General features: G+C 40.6%; 1 protein-coding gene across 1 annotated transcript in view; it reads left to right on the top strand.

Annotated features, from left to right (window-relative positions):
* The window catches only part of LOC139737509 (uncharacterized), a gene marked incomplete at its 3' end in the record, with an annotated part of 45,997 nt that overhangs the window by 25,772 nt on the left and 1,310 nt on the right, over positions 1–18,915 (top strand). Inside the window, exons 21-32 of the mRNA XM_071648178.1 lie at positions 889–1,058; positions 2,367–2,466; positions 3,121–3,360; positions 4,289–4,490; positions 5,298–5,432; positions 7,512–7,669; positions 10,914–12,084; positions 12,503–12,595; positions 13,075–13,182; positions 14,116–14,181; positions 16,172–16,270; positions 17,253–17,439. Coding sequence (XP_071504279.1) covers positions 889–1,058; positions 2,367–2,466; positions 3,121–3,360; positions 4,289–4,490; positions 5,298–5,432; positions 7,512–7,669; positions 10,914–12,084; positions 12,503–12,595; positions 13,075–13,182; positions 14,116–14,181; positions 16,172–16,270; positions 17,253–17,439 — 2,729 coding nt within the window. The remainder of the gene's footprint in view (positions 1–888; positions 1,059–2,366; positions 2,467–3,120; positions 3,361–4,288; positions 4,491–5,297; positions 5,433–7,511; positions 7,670–10,913; positions 12,085–12,502; positions 12,596–13,074; positions 13,183–14,115; positions 14,182–16,171; positions 16,271–17,252; positions 17,440–18,915) is intronic.

Below are 18,915 nucleotides of genomic sequence, written 5' to 3' on the forward strand. Positions count from 1 at the left end.
TGAAGCAATTTTGTGGTAACTTTGGATATTATGAGCATAATTTGTTTGTGTTCTATCGTGAGTAAATAAAAAAAAAGCTTGCTTCAGCTGTTAACTGGTTTTCAGCAAGGCCATGAACATTTACACAAACCGAGTATTTACAAACAAAGGCACAATGAATCAAATATAGTCAAACATATGCACATTAATAGTAACATGAAAAGTATATCCGATATTCACAAGAAGTTATGGAAGAAAGTGAGAGTGTAAGAAACAAAAGAAGTAAATTTTAAGTAATGCACACAGACATAGCAGTCTGAAAAGCATTAATAAGCATTTTGCATGTTTAGTAACTTTACATTAATGAATTTGATGTTCAAAATATTAGTGAAGATTTGTGTTTTGTTCAATTGAGGGCTTAATGATGACATTAATGATGACATTAACACCTGACAATTTTAGTATGTCGTTGCAGCTACAATCACTGCTTTGTGAAAACATTAAAGACTGTATACTTCTACAGCTTTTTTGTATTTTGGTCTTAAGTTTTGTGGAACCCGTACAATTCTGTTCATCTTGTTTTACTTTTATTCATTAAAGCCTAATTTAACATGGTATGCACTGCACTGTAATGAGTAGACCTTGATAATTACATCAGGGAATAATTTCCCTTCCTGAAGTTAGATATCATTTCTAGTCGATAGACTTGAACAAAGTGGTATACAATTCTGTGTAATTAAATTTCCTCACAAATGACATCATGTATAGCAGTCGTAAAAAAAAAATGCTTACCAAATAGCGAGAATATTATTCCATGTTTATAGGTGCGCATACTTGAGGGTGGATGATAAATGATGAAAGTATCGTGCATGCAGTGAAATGAACAATTGATCGTGACATTGGTTGCAGGCTACCTCCCCTGGACAGCAGGCGGGTGTGGCAGCCCTGAGCCGGGCCAACGCCATCAAGGCGGGGAACACACCGGTGGAGAAGCCCAGTCCGCCGGTAGTCAACGTGAAGAACCTGGACACCATGAAGGAGACCATGCCTCCACCGGTTACTTTTGCACCTGTTGCGAGGTGGGTAACGCTGGACAGTGAATGTGCACCTTTCATACCCAGACACACAAAACTTTCATTCATTATCACTCTCTCTTTACATGTGATGTAATAGCCACAGTACCATGTCAACTTCAAACTCTAAATTGCCCTTCAAGAGAGTATACTTATTTTATTATTTTTTTTATCCATCTCCAAAATGGATATTTAATGAAGATTTGCAACCCAGGATAATGGGGCACTTATAAGTTGTTGACAGAACGATCACCACTTTCTTTCAGCCATGTTTTCTTTTTTTTTTTTCACAGTGTGTGGATGGTGGCAAATGAAATCAATTTTCACATCGTGATGCAAAAATTCATAACTCCCATGTCTGAATGGGGCATCTGTGTGAGCTGAACTTCCTCTGTAGCATTGACACTTTTGAATATATCTTCATTCACTCCTTCACAATATCTTGTCAGGCTATTTATTGTAGTTAAGAGCCATTAACCCTATTCTAACTGGGGGGGGGGGGTCAATTTGACCCCCCTCGACATTTCGCGCCGCGATTCCGCAACGTCCAAAGATTTTGCCGCGTCGTTTCATGACTGTTTTCTTTGAAGTCTCCCGCATATTTCGAGACCAGATTTGCGATATCCGGGTACACCGTTCTGAAGTTAGGTAATGTTTTGCGTATGCATGTCAACCCGAAAACAGCTGAAATTCATGATATCGTTTGCAAATCCAATGCATATTGTGTTTTTTGGTGAAATTGATATAAATTAGATTATTTCAACTTTTAACCATTGAAATTAATCACTTTTAATGTAGATAAGCTTTAAAAAGTGCCTGCAACAAATTTTGGCCTAAAAACAATAGAAAACAAAAGGTCAAAAAAACAATGAAATACATAAGAAATTAACAAAACAATAAAAAACAAAAGAAACTGATTTTGATTGTGCTATTTTTTTCACAAGAAAATTGTTCAATGTGTCTTGAGGAACTCTTACACAAAAATTTAGCAATCATTCAGTCTTTTTAATGGAGTTATAGGTGAAAATATGATTTCATGCGTAAATTTGCATAATTAATTTACTAAAAATAGAAAATCAAAATTTTTCTTTTGTATGACCATGTAATCTTGTAGTTGACATCCGGCTCTATGTTCAGGCAGAATTTTGCGGCGATCGCGCGATCGGCGGCCGAGATCTGAAGGGGGGGGGGGGGGGTCAAATTGACCCCCCCACTAAAAACTTGGTCTCAAATAGCCCAGTTAAAATAGGGTTAAGGGTGTCACCTAACAAGCAGTATGTCGTGAACTGATGCCGATGTTCTTTGTGTTCTCAGTACGGTGGATGCCGGCACAGCCAAAGTGGTCACCCAGGTGATAGCGGAGATGGCTCGGGCCAGTGGAGTCAAGCCCCCTCAGCCAGGGACGGTGGCCAGTGTGAGTTTATTTAGAGAAAACACATCCCACTTGGTTCATTCTTCGTCTTGGATTCTATAGGCTTCATTTTCAGCTACGATTAGGCTTTTATCTCCATCACCCTGCTGTAAATAACATGAAAGCATTTTTGCTGTACAGCTGCTTCCTAGCTGAATGAATTTATTTTTGCACACATACTACTTTAGTTTATTTAGTGTGGATAGATGAATGCAGCAGTAGTAGTAGAACACCTGAGTGACAGTTTGGAAATAAACAGACAATCCATTAAAAAGTTACGAATTTTTAAAGTTTGAGTGTAGCCATCGCTGGAGGAAAAGACTACTAGTTTGGGATGTCATGTATGGAAAACGATATTAAAAAAAAAATATAAAGCTAATTCCTCAAAATTTGATTTTCAATGAAAAGTACACATTCTCTTGACTTGCTACCAACTTTTTAGTGACATATTTGAGCTCTGTTGTGGACAGGATGTAGTGTAAAGTCTGAGACAAATGTATCCATAATGTCTTGGTTACAAATAAAGTATTAGTTAGATATTGAACAATTTGCATGTCATATGCTTTTAATAATAGGCATGCCCCCCCCCCCCCAAAAAAAAAAGAAGCTTTATGGTTCTCTGATAACTTCAGACTTATGAATTTTGTATTCATGCAGGCATCTGGTGATTCACTGCCAACATCTCCTACCAACCGAAAGGCACAGCCCCAATCTCCACCTGCTGCTTCAGCCACAGCCTCGTCCGCAGCACCATCTGTTGCCATGACAACCGCATCTTTGCCTGCCAAGCCAATCAGTAGCAGCAGCAGCAGCAGTAGCGTTGCTGGCCCGTCCACCTCCAGTAAGGCCTCCCAGCCTCCTGCAGGCGCCTCGTCTACTCCCAGTGACGCAACCAAGGTACTTGATGAGTGGAGGGGTCCCCTGCCTTATGATGTTCTTCTTGTTCACGTGTTTCACTCCTGCCTCTTTCTCATCCAATACAAATGCCATAATTGATAAATAATGATTGTGAATTGATATTGCTCAGTGAATTTATATCACACAGTTTCTGTAGATATATAGTAAATACGTCAAGTATAATACGCTTTGTGATTAGTTAGATAGAGAAGCTGATTATGGCATAAATTTTATCTGCACTGAAAATCTGGCAATGCAATGGAAGTGCAAAAAAAAAAGAAAAAAAAAAGAACTGGAAATGACTTCAACTAAATCACAACAAACAGGAGACATCTTGAAAGCCAGCTTGCTCTACCAAAGAAGTGTTACCACAAACGTGGCTATGGAAAACTTTCCTGGAACAGATGAGTTTTCAGAAAATTTTTGAAGTTGTTAATTGATGATACATGCTTGATTGAGAGCGGGAGTCTATTAGAGTTTTTTCTGTGCTCTGACAAAGGTAGATACCCCATTTATACACACAGCTGGGACCAGGAGCACTCTGGAAGCGCTTCAGCTTATGCCCCTCTAAATCTGTTCATGCACAGAATCATCACTCACCAAGACCACATTTGACTTGGCTGAGAGGGGCATCAATGTCTTAGTGACCTTTGGGTGCGCAGCAACTCCTAACATGTAAACTGTATGTACAGCTCGCGCTGCATACCACTTCCAGAGTGCTGTAAACATTGGTAACGGTTTAGAGTGCTTCACGGGCACTCCTGAGTCTAGCCTCAAGAGGGGCAAAACTTTAGGGCACTCCAGGGCTCGATTGTCTGTTCATACAGAGTTCAGAAGAATTCAGGAATACTCCTGGAGCACTCTAAATGCCCTGTATGAACAGAGTAACAGTCTCCTAGAGAAAGATTTTGTGAAATTCTCATTCCAGGAGAAGCCTCTTGGATTCTCTTTCTCGACCAAGCCTCCCAGCATGCCGACAAACTCTGCTGCCGTGGCAACGCCTGGAAGCTTTTCCTTCGGCTCCCGTACCGCGGTGCCTCCCGTCTCCGCCCCAGCCAGTCAACCGGTTGGCTTTGCCTTCAGCTCAGCTCTAGCCTCGGCGGCTGCAGCAGCTTCTGCTTCTGCATCAGGTAATGGGTCAAAGGTCACTTTCCATTCCGACAACTCAGGAGTAGCGGGTGTGGGATTGCATACAGAAAGCTGCCCAGTAGGTGATGAGTACAGGCACAGGCCTTTTGCTGCCATCCAACATAGAAAAGCCATGTAATTGCAAAATGGAACTATGAAGTTTCATTAAAGGCACTCTTTGACAATATTTCCAGGTTGAAAAATTGAAGGTGCATGGTCCTTCAGGCTAGCAGCCTTGGATGTTGTGTAGATATGAAACTATGATAAAAATCATTGTTGACAGTAAGTGCTGTATTAAAAAAAGTAAATAATGTCTGTGAGTGAGTAGGTTTGTTTGGTGATATGATGATATATATAAAGCCTGTGTCACTTCTTTTAATGCATCATTTGGTAGACTCACAAGACTTACTGGCTTGTCTCTTCAAGCAGTGCCTTGGTGTTTCATTCACTTTTGTGAAGTTGCTGAGTATGATTTAGCTGCAACTGAGAATTGCTCTTGTATTGTTAGCATGCCATGTGGTGGGAGCGGTAACAATCTTAGTACAATAAAACAAAAACATTTTGCAGCATCAAAATTCTTGCACATCGGTGCAAAAATCAGATTGTGGGAATATGTTATGCCCTAAAGTTTTGTCCTCAAGTATCAAAACTGTTATATGTAGCGTGTTGATAGTCAGTGGCATTTAAAAGTAGCAAAATTTGTCTTATCTGCTGGAGCGCTATGTATCAATCGCATTAAGATTTCCACTTTTACAGTGGCAGTCCCCACTATTGGTATGATTAAATGCTCTCCCGTCATACCCAAGTAGGTAACAAGGTTGACCAGCCCTCTGCCAGTGGAGCCCAGAATCCTCCTCCAGTCTTTGATTTCAGCGGAAACTCAGCCAAGCCCGCCGCCGCCGGTGCTGCAGCTGCCAATGCACCAGGGGGCTACTTCTTTGGAGGTGAGCGAGTGTATGAGAGAGAGGGGAGAGATTGGAGATAGTAGATTGTAGAGGGGGGGGGGGGGGTAGGTTGTCCTTGTTCCTCATCCTGTGTGTTCTACATCACCAGATACCAGAAAACAGCATCATCAATTTGTTAACCCTTTGCTGGTTCTCAACATCAATATTCACTCATAGTGAGTGGTCATGAGTGCGATGGTCCAAGATTTCGCTCAAGGCAAGAGATGTGTCAAAGCCAAGTTAAATATAGTGCTGAGTGTTTAATTTCACGAATATGAAGACCATTCACCTTATTTTAAACTGTGTTCCTGATGTTCACAGCAGGCATGGTCCGAGCCAAAGGCATGAAACTGCAAAACTAAAAAAAGTGTGAGCTCCATGAAGAGCTTGTAGGAAAGGTGTACATCATTAGTGATGTCTAAGCACACTACTGTAAAACATGATATTTTCGCGGCATGAAATTTTCACAAATTTTTGGGAGTTGCCTCTAACGTTTAATGCGTATATAGTTTACACAAGAACTTTCATGTGCATTTTAATTTCGCGAATTTTGGCTCTCACGAAATTAAAATGCATGCAAACATTCCTCCTTTTACAGTATCTGAAACTGCCCAATGGCATTTGCACTCTCACTAGCAAAAGTATGAAATACTGTAAAACCAGAGATCTTAGTGTGCATGAAATTTTTATGAATGTCGCAAAGTAGCCAAGATTTGCGAAATTAAAAGTGCACATGAAAGTTCTTGTCTACACTATTCTTTATTGAATGCCAATGGCAATTCGCGAAGATTTCATTCTGCGAAAAAGGCCATCAGCTCCAATGCGCGAAATATTTCATGCTACAAATATTTCTGGTTTTACAATATGGAACCAAAAATCTACAATTTGAAATCTGATGTGGTGAGCAGTCAACCAATCAAGCATGGAGATTCTCTTGAGATGTTATGCAAGATGTCAATTCATACATACATTGCTGTGCTTGTTCAACTCGCATGTCTCACATGTGACCTGTCCGAGGGTGCCTTTTTTCCCTGTCTCTCTGTCTCTAGTTCTTTTTCAGAGTAGTGCTGGATTTTGGAGGAGCAGATTATTTCCAGTTTAAACGGGGAATTCCATCCTGATATAATGTTGCTTGATGTGACAACAGAAAAATGAGAGAAGTTGATCCGTTTGAATTTTGGAGCAAAGATATTACACACAAAAGAAGTTAAGATCTGCGAAAGCTCAGAGAGGAAGACTAATAGGCAAGTTTGTGTAATCTAGATGTTGACTACAAAGTAGCTCTCCAATTGATTTGTACACAAAAATTCGCCAATTTTTTTATTTTTCTCCCAAGAAAAATTTTCTTCATACCTCTTCTTGGAATTTGATAAGAGATAATATGATTTTGCTTGTCTTCCTCAGCAGATAAGTTCTGCCTGTGCCCAAATATTTTAGAAAACATATGTCCATTTCCCCCTCCCCCCCCCCCAAAAAAAAAAAAAATGTTGCTAATATGCTACTATAATTTCTTTGTTTTTTGTTTCATACAAAGCAACATAATATCAGGATGCAATTTCCCTTTTGATATGAAGGTGTATATGACTCCTGGAATGAAGGACATGTAACTCCTGTTCAGACAAAGTCCTCGGGATGGGCATTTTTCTTTCATTACATCAAAATTTTGTTAATAGCCGAACAAATGAAGTGTATGAAGATGTACAGAAAATAATTTTTGGACCTGAATTTATCATTTCTTGTAATGAAATTTCATGATAACAATGTTCTTTATGTTGGGAGTGCACCATTATACAGCGGAACAAAAAAAAACTATCTTTTCAAACTTTGCTGCTTCCCCCTGACACAGGATGTGCCACTCAGACTTTAGCAATTATGGCTTTTCCTATCTTCTGTGAAAATGATGATTTTTGGCAAGAAGCAATGCTAAGGAGAATTTTGTTCTTGTTTGTCATATGATAGTATGGAGAAGAATGCCAGATCTTAGTTATCTGTGTTTTTTTTTCTTCTCTTTTATAAGCATTTAAAGTCCTCAGCCTGTCAAAGTGTGCTTCTCATTCCTGTGATCTTGCATGTTTTCAGCAAATGCATCAGCAACTTCCACTGCTAGCACCACGGTTTCCTCCAAGCCTCATCTAGCACCCCCTGCCAGGTCTGCCGTGGCCACGACGACAGCTCCGCAGACAGTGACTGTTGCCGCGCCAACCTCCTCCTCCTCCTCCTCCTCCTCAGCCACAAAGGTGAGCAGTCCAGACGTGATTTATGCAAATGTGCTTTGGCCCGTTGGTAAATATCCTCATCCATTTTAATTCTATATTGTCAAGGTAACAGCCTGCTGCTTTGTCACACTTGTGTTAGCTAATACTCTCTCTCATATGGATGAATATGTTGTGTCCATAATGTGTATGTATATATGTCATATTGGGACATATCCTTGTGCACAGACTGTATCAGTCACTGTGCGTAGACACAGATTTTAGCTTCTTCCCCGCGAGTGCAGATGGCTTCTCCTGGGTGCTGTTAGGGATAGAATTTCTCATAATTAGCAGACTAGAAGAGTCTCCCCCCCCCCCCCACCTCTCTCTGCATGGTTCTCCCTGCAGTGTTTACAATTTCACCATGTCTGACTATATTGGGCTTTGCTGCGTCATGCCAATGGAAGGCATATTGTGAATTTTGCACGCTTCAGGCCCAGCAGAATGGCATTTTAGGCCGCTTTGTTATTTCTTTTTCTCTTTGTCTTTCTCTCTCTCTCTCTCTCTCTCTTGCCTTCTCTCCCCTTTGTTTCCCTATTAGCTGTTGTCATTACATACAGAAGGCTTCATATGTATTATATGTGTATATATATAGATATATATTATGTATATAATGTATATGTACGTCTCAGTGACAGAGAGTGGAGTAAAAAGTCGAAAAAATTATGAAAATTATGATTATGATAATTATGTAGTGAGCTTCAATTTGTGTGCATTAATGTAAAAGCAATCTTTTGTGTGTTCTCTTACCATAATCATGGAAAGTTGGGTGGATTTGCACTTCATAATATTAGTTATCATGATTACCTCCCCCAAGGAAGGAGGAGGTTAAGTGATCATCGGCATTGGTTTGTCTGTTTGCAAAATGACTCAGAAAGTTGCAAACGGATTTGAATAAAACATGCAAGAAAAGTCAATGACAAGTAACAGATGATTAAATTTTGGTACTGATCCAGGAATTTTTATGGATTTTTGAAGGATTTTTATCTTTTGGCATGTAAGGTCAACAAACTTGGAAGTTCAAGCTGCGTGTACTGGAGGTTTACATGATCTCACTGAATCGCATGCTCTGCTTGGGCGCACAAAGCTGATGATGTAAACAAAAGGCTTCTATATTAAAACATTGCATGCATGTATGTGTATGGGTGGAAATGAGTTGCAGGCTTGGTGGAGGTGTGCGCTCTCCGAGTGCTTTTCTAGTTGTCATAAATTACAACCACTGTATGTTTCCACTACAAGAACGTGACTGAAGACATTGAAATTCATCAATACTATTGGCAAGCTTGGCTCATATGAAGTATGAAATTATGCATTCATGCATCATACATTAGCCTTTATATCAAGGGCATTCTTTGCCTAAAGAACTGTGTCGTATTTCCCCCTGAATCTACCATTTTGACAGTCCTCTATGCAAGTTCAAGTGATGGTGGAGAGTTTGAGAATCTTGTTTATATATATACATCACTCATTTATGTCCCCCACATGTGCTGAGCATTTGGATGGTTAACTTCAGTCTTTAATTCAGCTTTGCTAGTGTCAGTGGGATGTCATAATTCACCTTTTAATTGTAACCTCTATTCACTCCTCAAAGCAACTGAACTAACGTCAGAATAAAAGCGACATCGGCCCTGAGGTGCAATGCTTCTTACAATCTATTTTAGTGTACAGTACGTACAATCTGTAGAGTTTTTTTTTTTTTTTTCCACTGTTGTTTATCACTGAACGTGAGCCTGTAAGGGCATTGTGGACTAAAGTGCATAGCATCAATGCATAAACCAGTGATGTGCCTTATTGCTGTTTGTGCAGGAATCATTTACAAAAAAGGTGAAGGTTTGATGCATTGTACAGATTTTACTTGTTTTTTCTTGATAAAGTGTCCCTCATCTTTGCAATGTAATGCAAAGATCAGATCAGAGTTTTTTTTTTTATGCCTCCACCATGAAGTGTCAAGGGAGGCATTATGTTTTCAGGATGTCTGTCCATCCATCCGTCCTCCCGTCCATCTGTCTTTTCATCCGTAATCCATTTTGTGGAAAACGTAACTTAAGCACTGTTTGAGGTATCATAATAATACTTGGAGTATGTATGTATGAGTTGATGAAGCTGGGCCTTTCAACTTTTGGGCCCATGCACCTAAGGTCAAAGATCAAATGTCAAGGTCATCCAATATATTCTAAAAAATTTACTATTTCCCCCGTATCTCTCCAATGTCTGAAGGTATTTTCATGAAACTTAGTGTATGTTGGTATAAGCAGATAAAGATTCTTTCAAGAGAAAGTTTGCAGCCATGGGGTCAAAGGTCAAGTGAAAATGTTAAAATTTTCATTTTTTTGTTCATATCTCCGAAATGACTCAAAGTATCTTCATGAAACTTAATACATGTACATGTATTGCCTAACAACAATTCTCTTGGGAAGTTCTAGGTCATGAGGTCAAAGGTCAAGGATCAAAGTCAGGTTAAAATGCTAAAATTACACTATTTCATGCCGAAATTACAATATTTTTCTCCATACCCGAGAAATTATTGAATGAGTGAATTTACAGCCTGTACAATATACTCGTATCAGTGTAATTCAACATTGTATTTACAATTTTTTGCAAATATGCATTAGCACACAGTGATTATGTGGGAAAATTTATGGCCATGGGGTCAAAGGTCAAGTGAAAATGCTACAATTATACCCGTTTTCCATATTTTGAAAGCTCAAGCTCAATAGATTACGAGATAATGATTATTTGTCACTTGTGTGAGGATGTTGTCTCACATTGGCAATATACATGAATACTGTAGACCTGTTGGGAGAATAATAAGATATGGCGGAGGCATACAAGTAGCCAGAGTAACGTTTCTATTTAGATTTATGCTTTGCCGAAGTGTAGGGCAGGTGTGACCCAAGAATAGGGTATACCTGCATGGGCATGGGCAAGGAAGTATTGTAAAACCAGAAACATTCGTGGCATAAAACTTTTGTCAATTGAAGGTGATGGCCTTTTGGGCGACATTAGATTTTTGCGAATTGCCACTGGCCAGCATTCAATGCATTGTGTAGACAAATACTCATATGCTTGCATTTTACTTCTACGAATCTTAGCTCCTTTGCAAAATTTTCATGCACTTAAAAATTTCTGGTTTTATAGTATATTGACTGGATGTGTTGAAGTTGTCGAGGCCAGAATCAAAGTTCATCATCGCATGTTGTCATGTTTGTTGTCTTTCTCTCGTCTTCAGGAGCAAGCATCGTCTAGTGCAGTAGGGAGAGATGAGAGTGGTACTGGGATACCCCAAGCTGCTGCCAAACCAGCCGCCGCAACAGCGGTGGTCACCAAACCAGTCGCTGCAGTAGATGAGGCAGGTCTGGGTGTCAAGACTCCCCCCGCAGCGCCCGGCCTGCTTGGGGCCATGCTGGACAAGCCTCCGTCTGTTGTTGGGAAGGGGGAGCCCTCCGCCTCCAGGGACGGGAACGGCCTGCCACAGCAATCCGCAAAGGGTGCATCGAGTGGGATCACTCTCCCGAAAGACGCGTCTTCTTCTTCGTCTTCTTCCTCCTCTTCATCGTCGTCTACTTTGACTACTGCCGGATCAGCGGCACGCACCTTGTTTGGAGTTGCCCCCGGCGGTGCTCCGACAGCTGCAGCTCCCCTCTCGTTTGGGGGCGCAACCTCGTCGGGGGCGTTGTCATCTTCGAAGGATAGCACTCCAAAGGAGGCAGCCAAGACAGAGCCCTCTGTGCCAACTTCTGGCCAGTCCACCCAACCATCATCTACTTTGTCAGGTGGTTTCTCGTTTGCGAAGCTGGCATCTTCGGGTAGTTTGTTTGGAACTCAGGCTTCTTCCTCTACCGCTGCAACATCTGCCCAATCCGCAACCGCGGCAACAAAACCCGTCTTTGGTATCTTTGGACAAACAGCAACAGCTACCACCACATCAACATCCAGTGCCGCAACCACTGCTCCACCAACAACCACGGGAACAACCTCTGTCTTTGGCAGCTTTGGACAAGCGACAACAGCTACGACCACCTCAACATCCAGTGCAGTAACCTCTGCTCCAACAACCACAGCAACATCCTCTATCTTTGGCGTCTTTGGACAAGCGACAACGGCTACCACCACCTCGACGTCCAGTGCCCCCAGCGCTTCTTTCGGTCAGTCCTCGGGGATTTTCGGACAGAAGGCAGCCACACCTGTGTCATCATCATCATCATCAAGTGGAGGTCTCTTTGGCCAAGGGACCCAGAAGGGTGGGGGATTCACGTTTGGGGGTGCATCCACCCTTGGGCCTGGTGGTGAGGGGGCGGGAGGGACTCTATTCGGGGCCGGGTTTGGCTCCTCCTCCTCCTCCTCAGCTGCACCATCATCATCCAGCAGCACCGTGCCTGTCTTTGGTGCTGCCCAGTCGAGTGAGTACTACACAAACAAGGCAATATTAGTGGTTAGAGTTATATAGTATCTTGAAAGGAAAAACTTTTGTTTGCCACACAGAATAACGATTTCCTACCACATCAAGCAGCTAATCGATTTTCCGTAGGTGACATTAAGATTGCTAAAAGCTCACAATTTCATAGAGTGTGTCAGACTCTGCATCGTGATATCAGTTTTGCTCCACATGACCGCAACACATTTGAAAAAAAATGTAAACCTGTTATTTTGATTCATATTAAAAGTTGTGTTGCTTTTAAACAGTATTTTTTTTCTCACTTTGTGACCACAGCATATGTAGACAGGACGTAAAGGCATTAATCAAACCATCGATACTTTGTATTGTACGAGTGATGTAATGCTCATTCTTTGTCTTTATTTCAAATCCTGCATTTCTAGGTACACCCTCATTTGGTCAGCTAGCGAAATCAGCTGGCCCAGCTGCATCGTCGTCATCAGGAGGACTGTTTGGAGGCACCGGGGGAAGTGGGGGTAGGTACTGGTTAACCTCTTGTGCTATCCTTTCAGTGAAGAGCTGCCAAGTCTCTCTGAATATACAGGAGTCTCCCTAATAAATGAAATAACAGTTCATATTCTTACAGAGAAATATGAAAGGCTCGCTGATTGGCTGATTCCCCCCCCCCCCCCCCCCCCCCCCCCGAGATCTCTGCCACCAGTGGCGCAATCGTGACAAAATTTGGCATGCACGACACCCATGTTGTATTGTAGTTAAGGATGTTGGAGACTTCTAGATAAGAATATCTGTGCATTAAATTGTACATGTCATAAATGTCTTTGTGTAGAGTCAGGCCTATAAATGTCTTCAACTTTTTGTATGCTTTCCATTGGTTTTAAAGATATGGAGACCAACCATTACTACCTGCCAACATACTCAACTATTTGTAAACTAGCCTTGACTTCAGCTCCCACCTGTAATAGATTCTGCTTCCCTTCTTTTCTGTATCTGGTAGGTTTCTTCAGTGGCCTCGGTGGCAAACCTAACCCAGAAGCAGCGAAGACCAATCCGTTCAGTGTCGCTACGTCTTCATCATCGGGGTTCGGCTCGCCTGCAACCACAGGTAAGTTATGAGGGCCCTGCTTTATGAAGGGTTATAATTGATTATATAGTTGATTTCTATGGTAAGCCTGTGGCAGCCTGTGTGGTAAGAAAACTTATAATTAATAAAAATCAAATTTTTATCTGGACAAGACAAGATGCCTGGATAACCCATGTTCAGTTGCACTCTCATAGTGCCGCTGGTGTTCCACATGGACCATTGGTATGTAATGTGTGTATTTTTGGGGGGCAGAAATGCACCCTGCTCTTTGCGAAGAATGAATGAATGAATGAATGAATGAATCGGAATCTTGTACATATGCATGAGTTGTGACTCGCTCACTAATGGGACCTCCATTTTATGTCCTATCTAAGGGTCAGAGTGTTTTACCTATTAAAGTTACTAGACATGACAACATGATAGCATACATCATCTTTGCTCAGTGAGACTCACTGGGGCATTGAACCCAAGCCATTTGGTTGCAAGGCAGGCAGGCTACCGCCTTGAGTCACCTCTCGACCCTTAAATTCTTTTTAGATGTGATGCATGAATATGATATTTTTTGATGTCATGGTACTGTTTTCATATTGCCGGTGCCCCTATGAATCTTATGCCATTGTTGTTGACATGTGCAATGATGTGTGGGTAAAGGTGTCGAACTGGCAACCATACTAACTGAGCTTGCGATCATTGTTTCTCAAATGACTTCATGGTAACCGCTTTGTCTTCAAGGTTATCATTCTGTCAGAATTTTGCCCCGCGATGCATGGAATTGCACGTGATTTTTATTCTATGTTCTTATGTGTAATTCTACAAATCTTCTAGTCAAGTAACGTGTGGTATTACCCTTTTACAATCTCTTGCATGTCTTTATTGTATGGTGCATTTGACGTGTCCTTCATTTTGCTCTCCCATAAATTCACCCGCTTGTCTGCTATTCTGTTGTTTCATCAGAGGGTAGCATCTTTGGATCGTCAACACCAAAGCCCTTTGGAAGTCCCACATCTTCGGCTGCTGCAGGTATGAAGAGTCCCATCTTACTGTTCCCCAGCCGTCAATATTGTAAATGCTTCCCTTCACCAAGATGCATTCACTGGACTCTATGTGAAAGCCGACAACCTCATTTTTTTTTCTAACTGGTTATAACTTTCTGAATTTTGTTACTGTTATCATGTAATGATGATGATCACCTGTGGTTATTCTTTTCATTGATTTTTTATGCCTCCGCCACGAAGTGGTGCCGGAGGCATTATGTTTTCGGGTTGTCCGTCCGTCCGTCCGTAATGAATTTTGTGGACAGGGTAACTATCAAAACCTTTTGAGGTAGACTAATGAAACTTGGCATGTATGTGTATTAGGGGGTGAAGTTGTGCCTATCAACTTTTGGGTGCACATGCTCAAGGTCAAAGGTCAAAAGGTCAAGGTCAAATGCTTAAAATTGCACTATTTCCCCCATATCTATGCAATGCCTGAAGATATTTTCTTGAAAATTAGTGTATACATGTATTACCCAATTAAGATTCTTTGGTGAAAGTTTGGGGTCATGAGGTCAAAAGGTCAAAGGTCAAAAGGTCAAGTAAAATGTTAAAATTTCACTTTTTTCTCTGTATCTTGGAAATTGTTCAAAGTATCTTTATGGAACAAAGTATACATGCATGTACTGACTGTCAGTAGTTAGCTAGGGAATTTGGGGTTTATGGGGTCAAAGGTCAGGGGTCAAAGGTCAAGGGCAATACTTCAAAATTTTACTATTTTCCTTATATTTATGCAATGCCAGCAGGATTACTTTTTTTAAAACTTAATGTATGCATGTATATTACCCACTAGAGATTCTCTGGGATTTTTTTTTTTGCCAAGAAGGTCAAAGGTCAAAAGGTCAAAGATCAAGTGAAAGTGCTGAACTTACTACTTTTTCCATATCTCGGAAGCGGCTCAAGTAATCTTTAAACTTAGTACATATTTATGTATGTTCTGCCTGACAGTGATTCTCTTATGAATCAAAGGCCAGATGAAAATGATAACAATTTACTGTTCAATACAGAAATTGCACTTTTTCTCCATACCTTGAAAATTACTCAAGTGCGTAAACTTATGAAAGGGTCAAAGTCGAAGTTAAAGTACATGTTCTCCTATTCATCCAATTAAACATAGGTCAAGGAAGGTAAACATTCGATGCATTTGTGACAAACATGTCATTTTAATATTTTGCCAATTTTGTGAAAATGTAATCACACATTGTCCACATGTACTATAGACCTATTAGGAGAATCGTGCATTATGGCGGAGGCATACCAGTCGCCATAGCGACATTTCTAGTTTTTTTTACTCTGGGATTATCTGTCTTTGCTGCTGTAGCTGTTATAATTACTAACATCACAATCACATGATGAATAAAGGTTGGATGCACAATCTCTGGTGCAGATATCAGAGTTGGTGTCTCAAGAAAAGAACTGAGCTGGTTTGACATTTACTGCATCTGCCAATCTAACAACAAAAAATAAACGTCAAGAAACAAAATGTTAGAATGATTTGGGATCCCCCCAAACTGTGTGGGTGGTTGTCATATGGGGATAATTATCCAGCTGTATTTGTTCAGGTTCCAAACTTGTTTGTATCCTCTTTGTATTTTCCATGATGGTGAACCCAGTTTCTCTTATGTATCATGGCTTTGCAAAAGACAGGACACAGCAAAATCGAGAGAAAAATTTTTGAAAGGTTAATGAGTATTCATGTGATGTTAACATGTAATTTTGGTGTAACTTTGTGATGGCAAATTATGTCCCCAGATACACTCTTTTTTGTTTTTCCAGCAGCATTAAACCCATGATGAAGTTGTTGCACTCTGCATACAGAATGGAGGTGGAGTTTCATGATGTTAACCTTTTGTGTACCTTGAGTGCTTATTGGCACAAAAAAAAACCCATAAGTGTTGCACACACTGTCCAAAGTCTATATCACAAAAAGGGTTAAATGAATGTTGTCATTGCTCTTCATCTGTTTTGTTTGACAGGGTTTGGCAGTAGCCCTGGCTTCACAACAAGTAGTGGTGTGGGCAGAGCTGGATTTGGAGGATTTGGCCAGCCCAGCAGTTTTGGACAGGCCCCTCAAGGTATGTGCTACCCAGCAGTATGGTATTCTCTTTCAATCAGCAATGGAACTTCTACAGAGCAGATGGAAAAAAAAATGAATCTCATTCTTATGTGTAAATGCATTCATCATGTTGCACCTGGATATCTTTTCAACTCAATGTAATTGCAAAACCCACAACATTCTCTTCAAAATACTGTTTATATAGATTTCAGATGAAATAAGCTTTCTATGTATTGGTACATCAGTTGGCAATAATCTACCTTATGACATATTCGTTGCCAAAATCTGCATTTTTAAGCACTGTAAAAGTGGAAATTTTTACGGTGTTGAAATTTCTGCGCATTTCACGCAAACAGAAACTAGCGCAAAATTAAAAGCTCACAAATATTTTTGCTTGTCACATGTTTCAGAAAAAGATGTCTTGATTTCGCAAAATTAAAAACAGACGAAACTCATCTTACCCAGCCAAGCCCAAAAAAAAAAAAATTAATCGCGAGAAAATATCCACTTTTACAGTATAACTTTTCATAGGTGCAATATTAAAGGGATCATATAGTTTTGGTTGAGACCTAATTTCAGGTTTCTGACATTTTTTGGTGAGATAATGAGAAGCCTCTTATGAAATATGAAAGAGCATGTAATTCTATGAGGAATTCAATGTTTATTTGATGAAAATTGATTTTGAAATGGCTGAGATATCCAAAAAAGAGCGATTCTAATAAAGTGTGGGACCCACACTTTATTACGATCACTTTGTTTTACTTTGTTTTTGGATGTTTCAGTCATTCCAAACCCGATTTTCATCAAATAAAATTTGAATTCCTCTTAAAACGGTATGCTCTGTACTATTTTATTAGTATTTTTTTGGTATCTCGCAAAGAGTTAAAAGCCCAATTCCCATCTCCACCAATACTGTACCATCCCTTTAAAATTGATGTTATTTTTCGTGTATTTATTCATTTATGTTTTTATTTATTTGTTTATTTGTTTTAATTTTAAAGGATTTGGAAGTGGAGGACTAGGCTTTGGATCGCCAGGTCAGAGTGGGGGTCTGAGCTTTGGAAGCGGGGCAACCTTTTCCAATCCACTGGGACAGACAGCCTTTGGGAGTCCCCAGAGCCCCAGTTCCAGCTCCTCTTCCATCTTTGGTGCCAGCTCCAGTGGGGCAGCATCATCTGGTTTTGGAAGGTTTGTTTGTTTGTTTGTTCATTTGTGTGTTCATTTTCCATCTGAGAAGATGGCTGGATAGCCCATATTCAGCTATGCTAAGCTGGTTTTCCATGGGGTCCAGTTGGATGTGAGGCGGGACCACTTCACCGGGTTACACACCCTGCTCTTTGCGATTAATGAGTGAAGCAAGATCTTTTACGTGCATGAGATGTGACTCTCACACGCAGGACCTCCATTTCATGTCCTATCCGAGGGACAGAGTGTTTTGCCTCTTGCTTACACACAACATTGCTTAGTCCAGACTCGGGTTCGAACCTGTGTCGCTTGGGTCGGAGGCAGACGTGCTGCCGACAGAGCCAACTCACCGTCCTAAAAATATTAATGTGTGTGTGTGTCTTTATGTTGGTGCTATTGAAACACAAGATGTGGCAAGATCTGATGGAATTAGCCCATGGTGTACCTGTTTCCCATGTACATAGAGTTCAATTTTCTCGCCCCCACTTCCTCATTGGTGTCTTATTGTAGCAGTCCTCATTTGTCTGATATCTTGAAATCTCATGCTTTTTAGAGACATGGTAGAGTCAGAAATCATGGATCAGTGAAACTATCGATAACTGTCCACTTATCACCACAATCTCTTTCATAACAATGTCGACTGGCTATGTGATAGAACTGAACTAGGACTCAGTGAAAAAAGAGCACGAGAGCTTACGCTTCATTGTGAGTGAATTGTGGGGAGGGTTGAAACAATGTCCCCTGAGATCAATCACCATGGATATTGGCACATACATTACCTGTGACGCAGTCTACGAAGCTAAAAAAAAAAGAGAAAAAAGAAAGAAATTGCCGTTTTCATTATATCTACTTCATATACTACTAATGCTGATATATACGTCAGTCATACATTTTGCTCCAAATCAGAAAATAAAGTTCCTAGAATCCTAATTTTTAATGTAGATATTCTTTGTAGCATTCCTAACTATGTACTTAAAAAGAAAGGAAAAAAAAAAGATAGCATAGCCATAAAAGCCCGGCCTGATTAGGGTTAAAACCAACTTGAATGTAATGTGTAATTGCACTTGCAGCACTACTCTCCCACACAAGGGCAGTGCCATTATCATTGTCTTTATCATCCCAGCATTGCAGGAGCCCATGCATTAACTAGTGTCAAACTAGAGAAGCACTCTGAGAGAGCGCAGACCTCCGCCAAGCATGCAGCTCATTTGATCTTGTTCTTCCATATTTCCACCCATACATACTTATACCATTGTGTGCTGAAAGTCGCCCGATTTCCCAATATAGAAGCCTTTGTTACGTCATAAACCCTCAGCTGCACAGCATGCCTTGCCCTAGCAGAAACTAGAGCACGCACTTTAGTGCACGCATGCAAACCTCAAATATGCACAGCCTGAACTCCCAAGTTCATTGACCCTACCTGCCAAAATATCAAAAATCCTTCATAAATTTCCCAAAAATTCTCGGATCACTACCAAA

The sequence above is a fragment of the Diadema antillarum genome, unplaced genomic scaffold, assembly GCF_040938485.1.
Source record: "Diadema antillarum isolate AM-2024a unplaced genomic scaffold, OU_Dant_1.0 seq00000694_RagTag, whole genome shotgun sequence".
NCBI lineage: Eukaryota > Metazoa > Echinodermata > Echinoidea > Diadematoida > Diadematidae > Diadema > Diadema antillarum.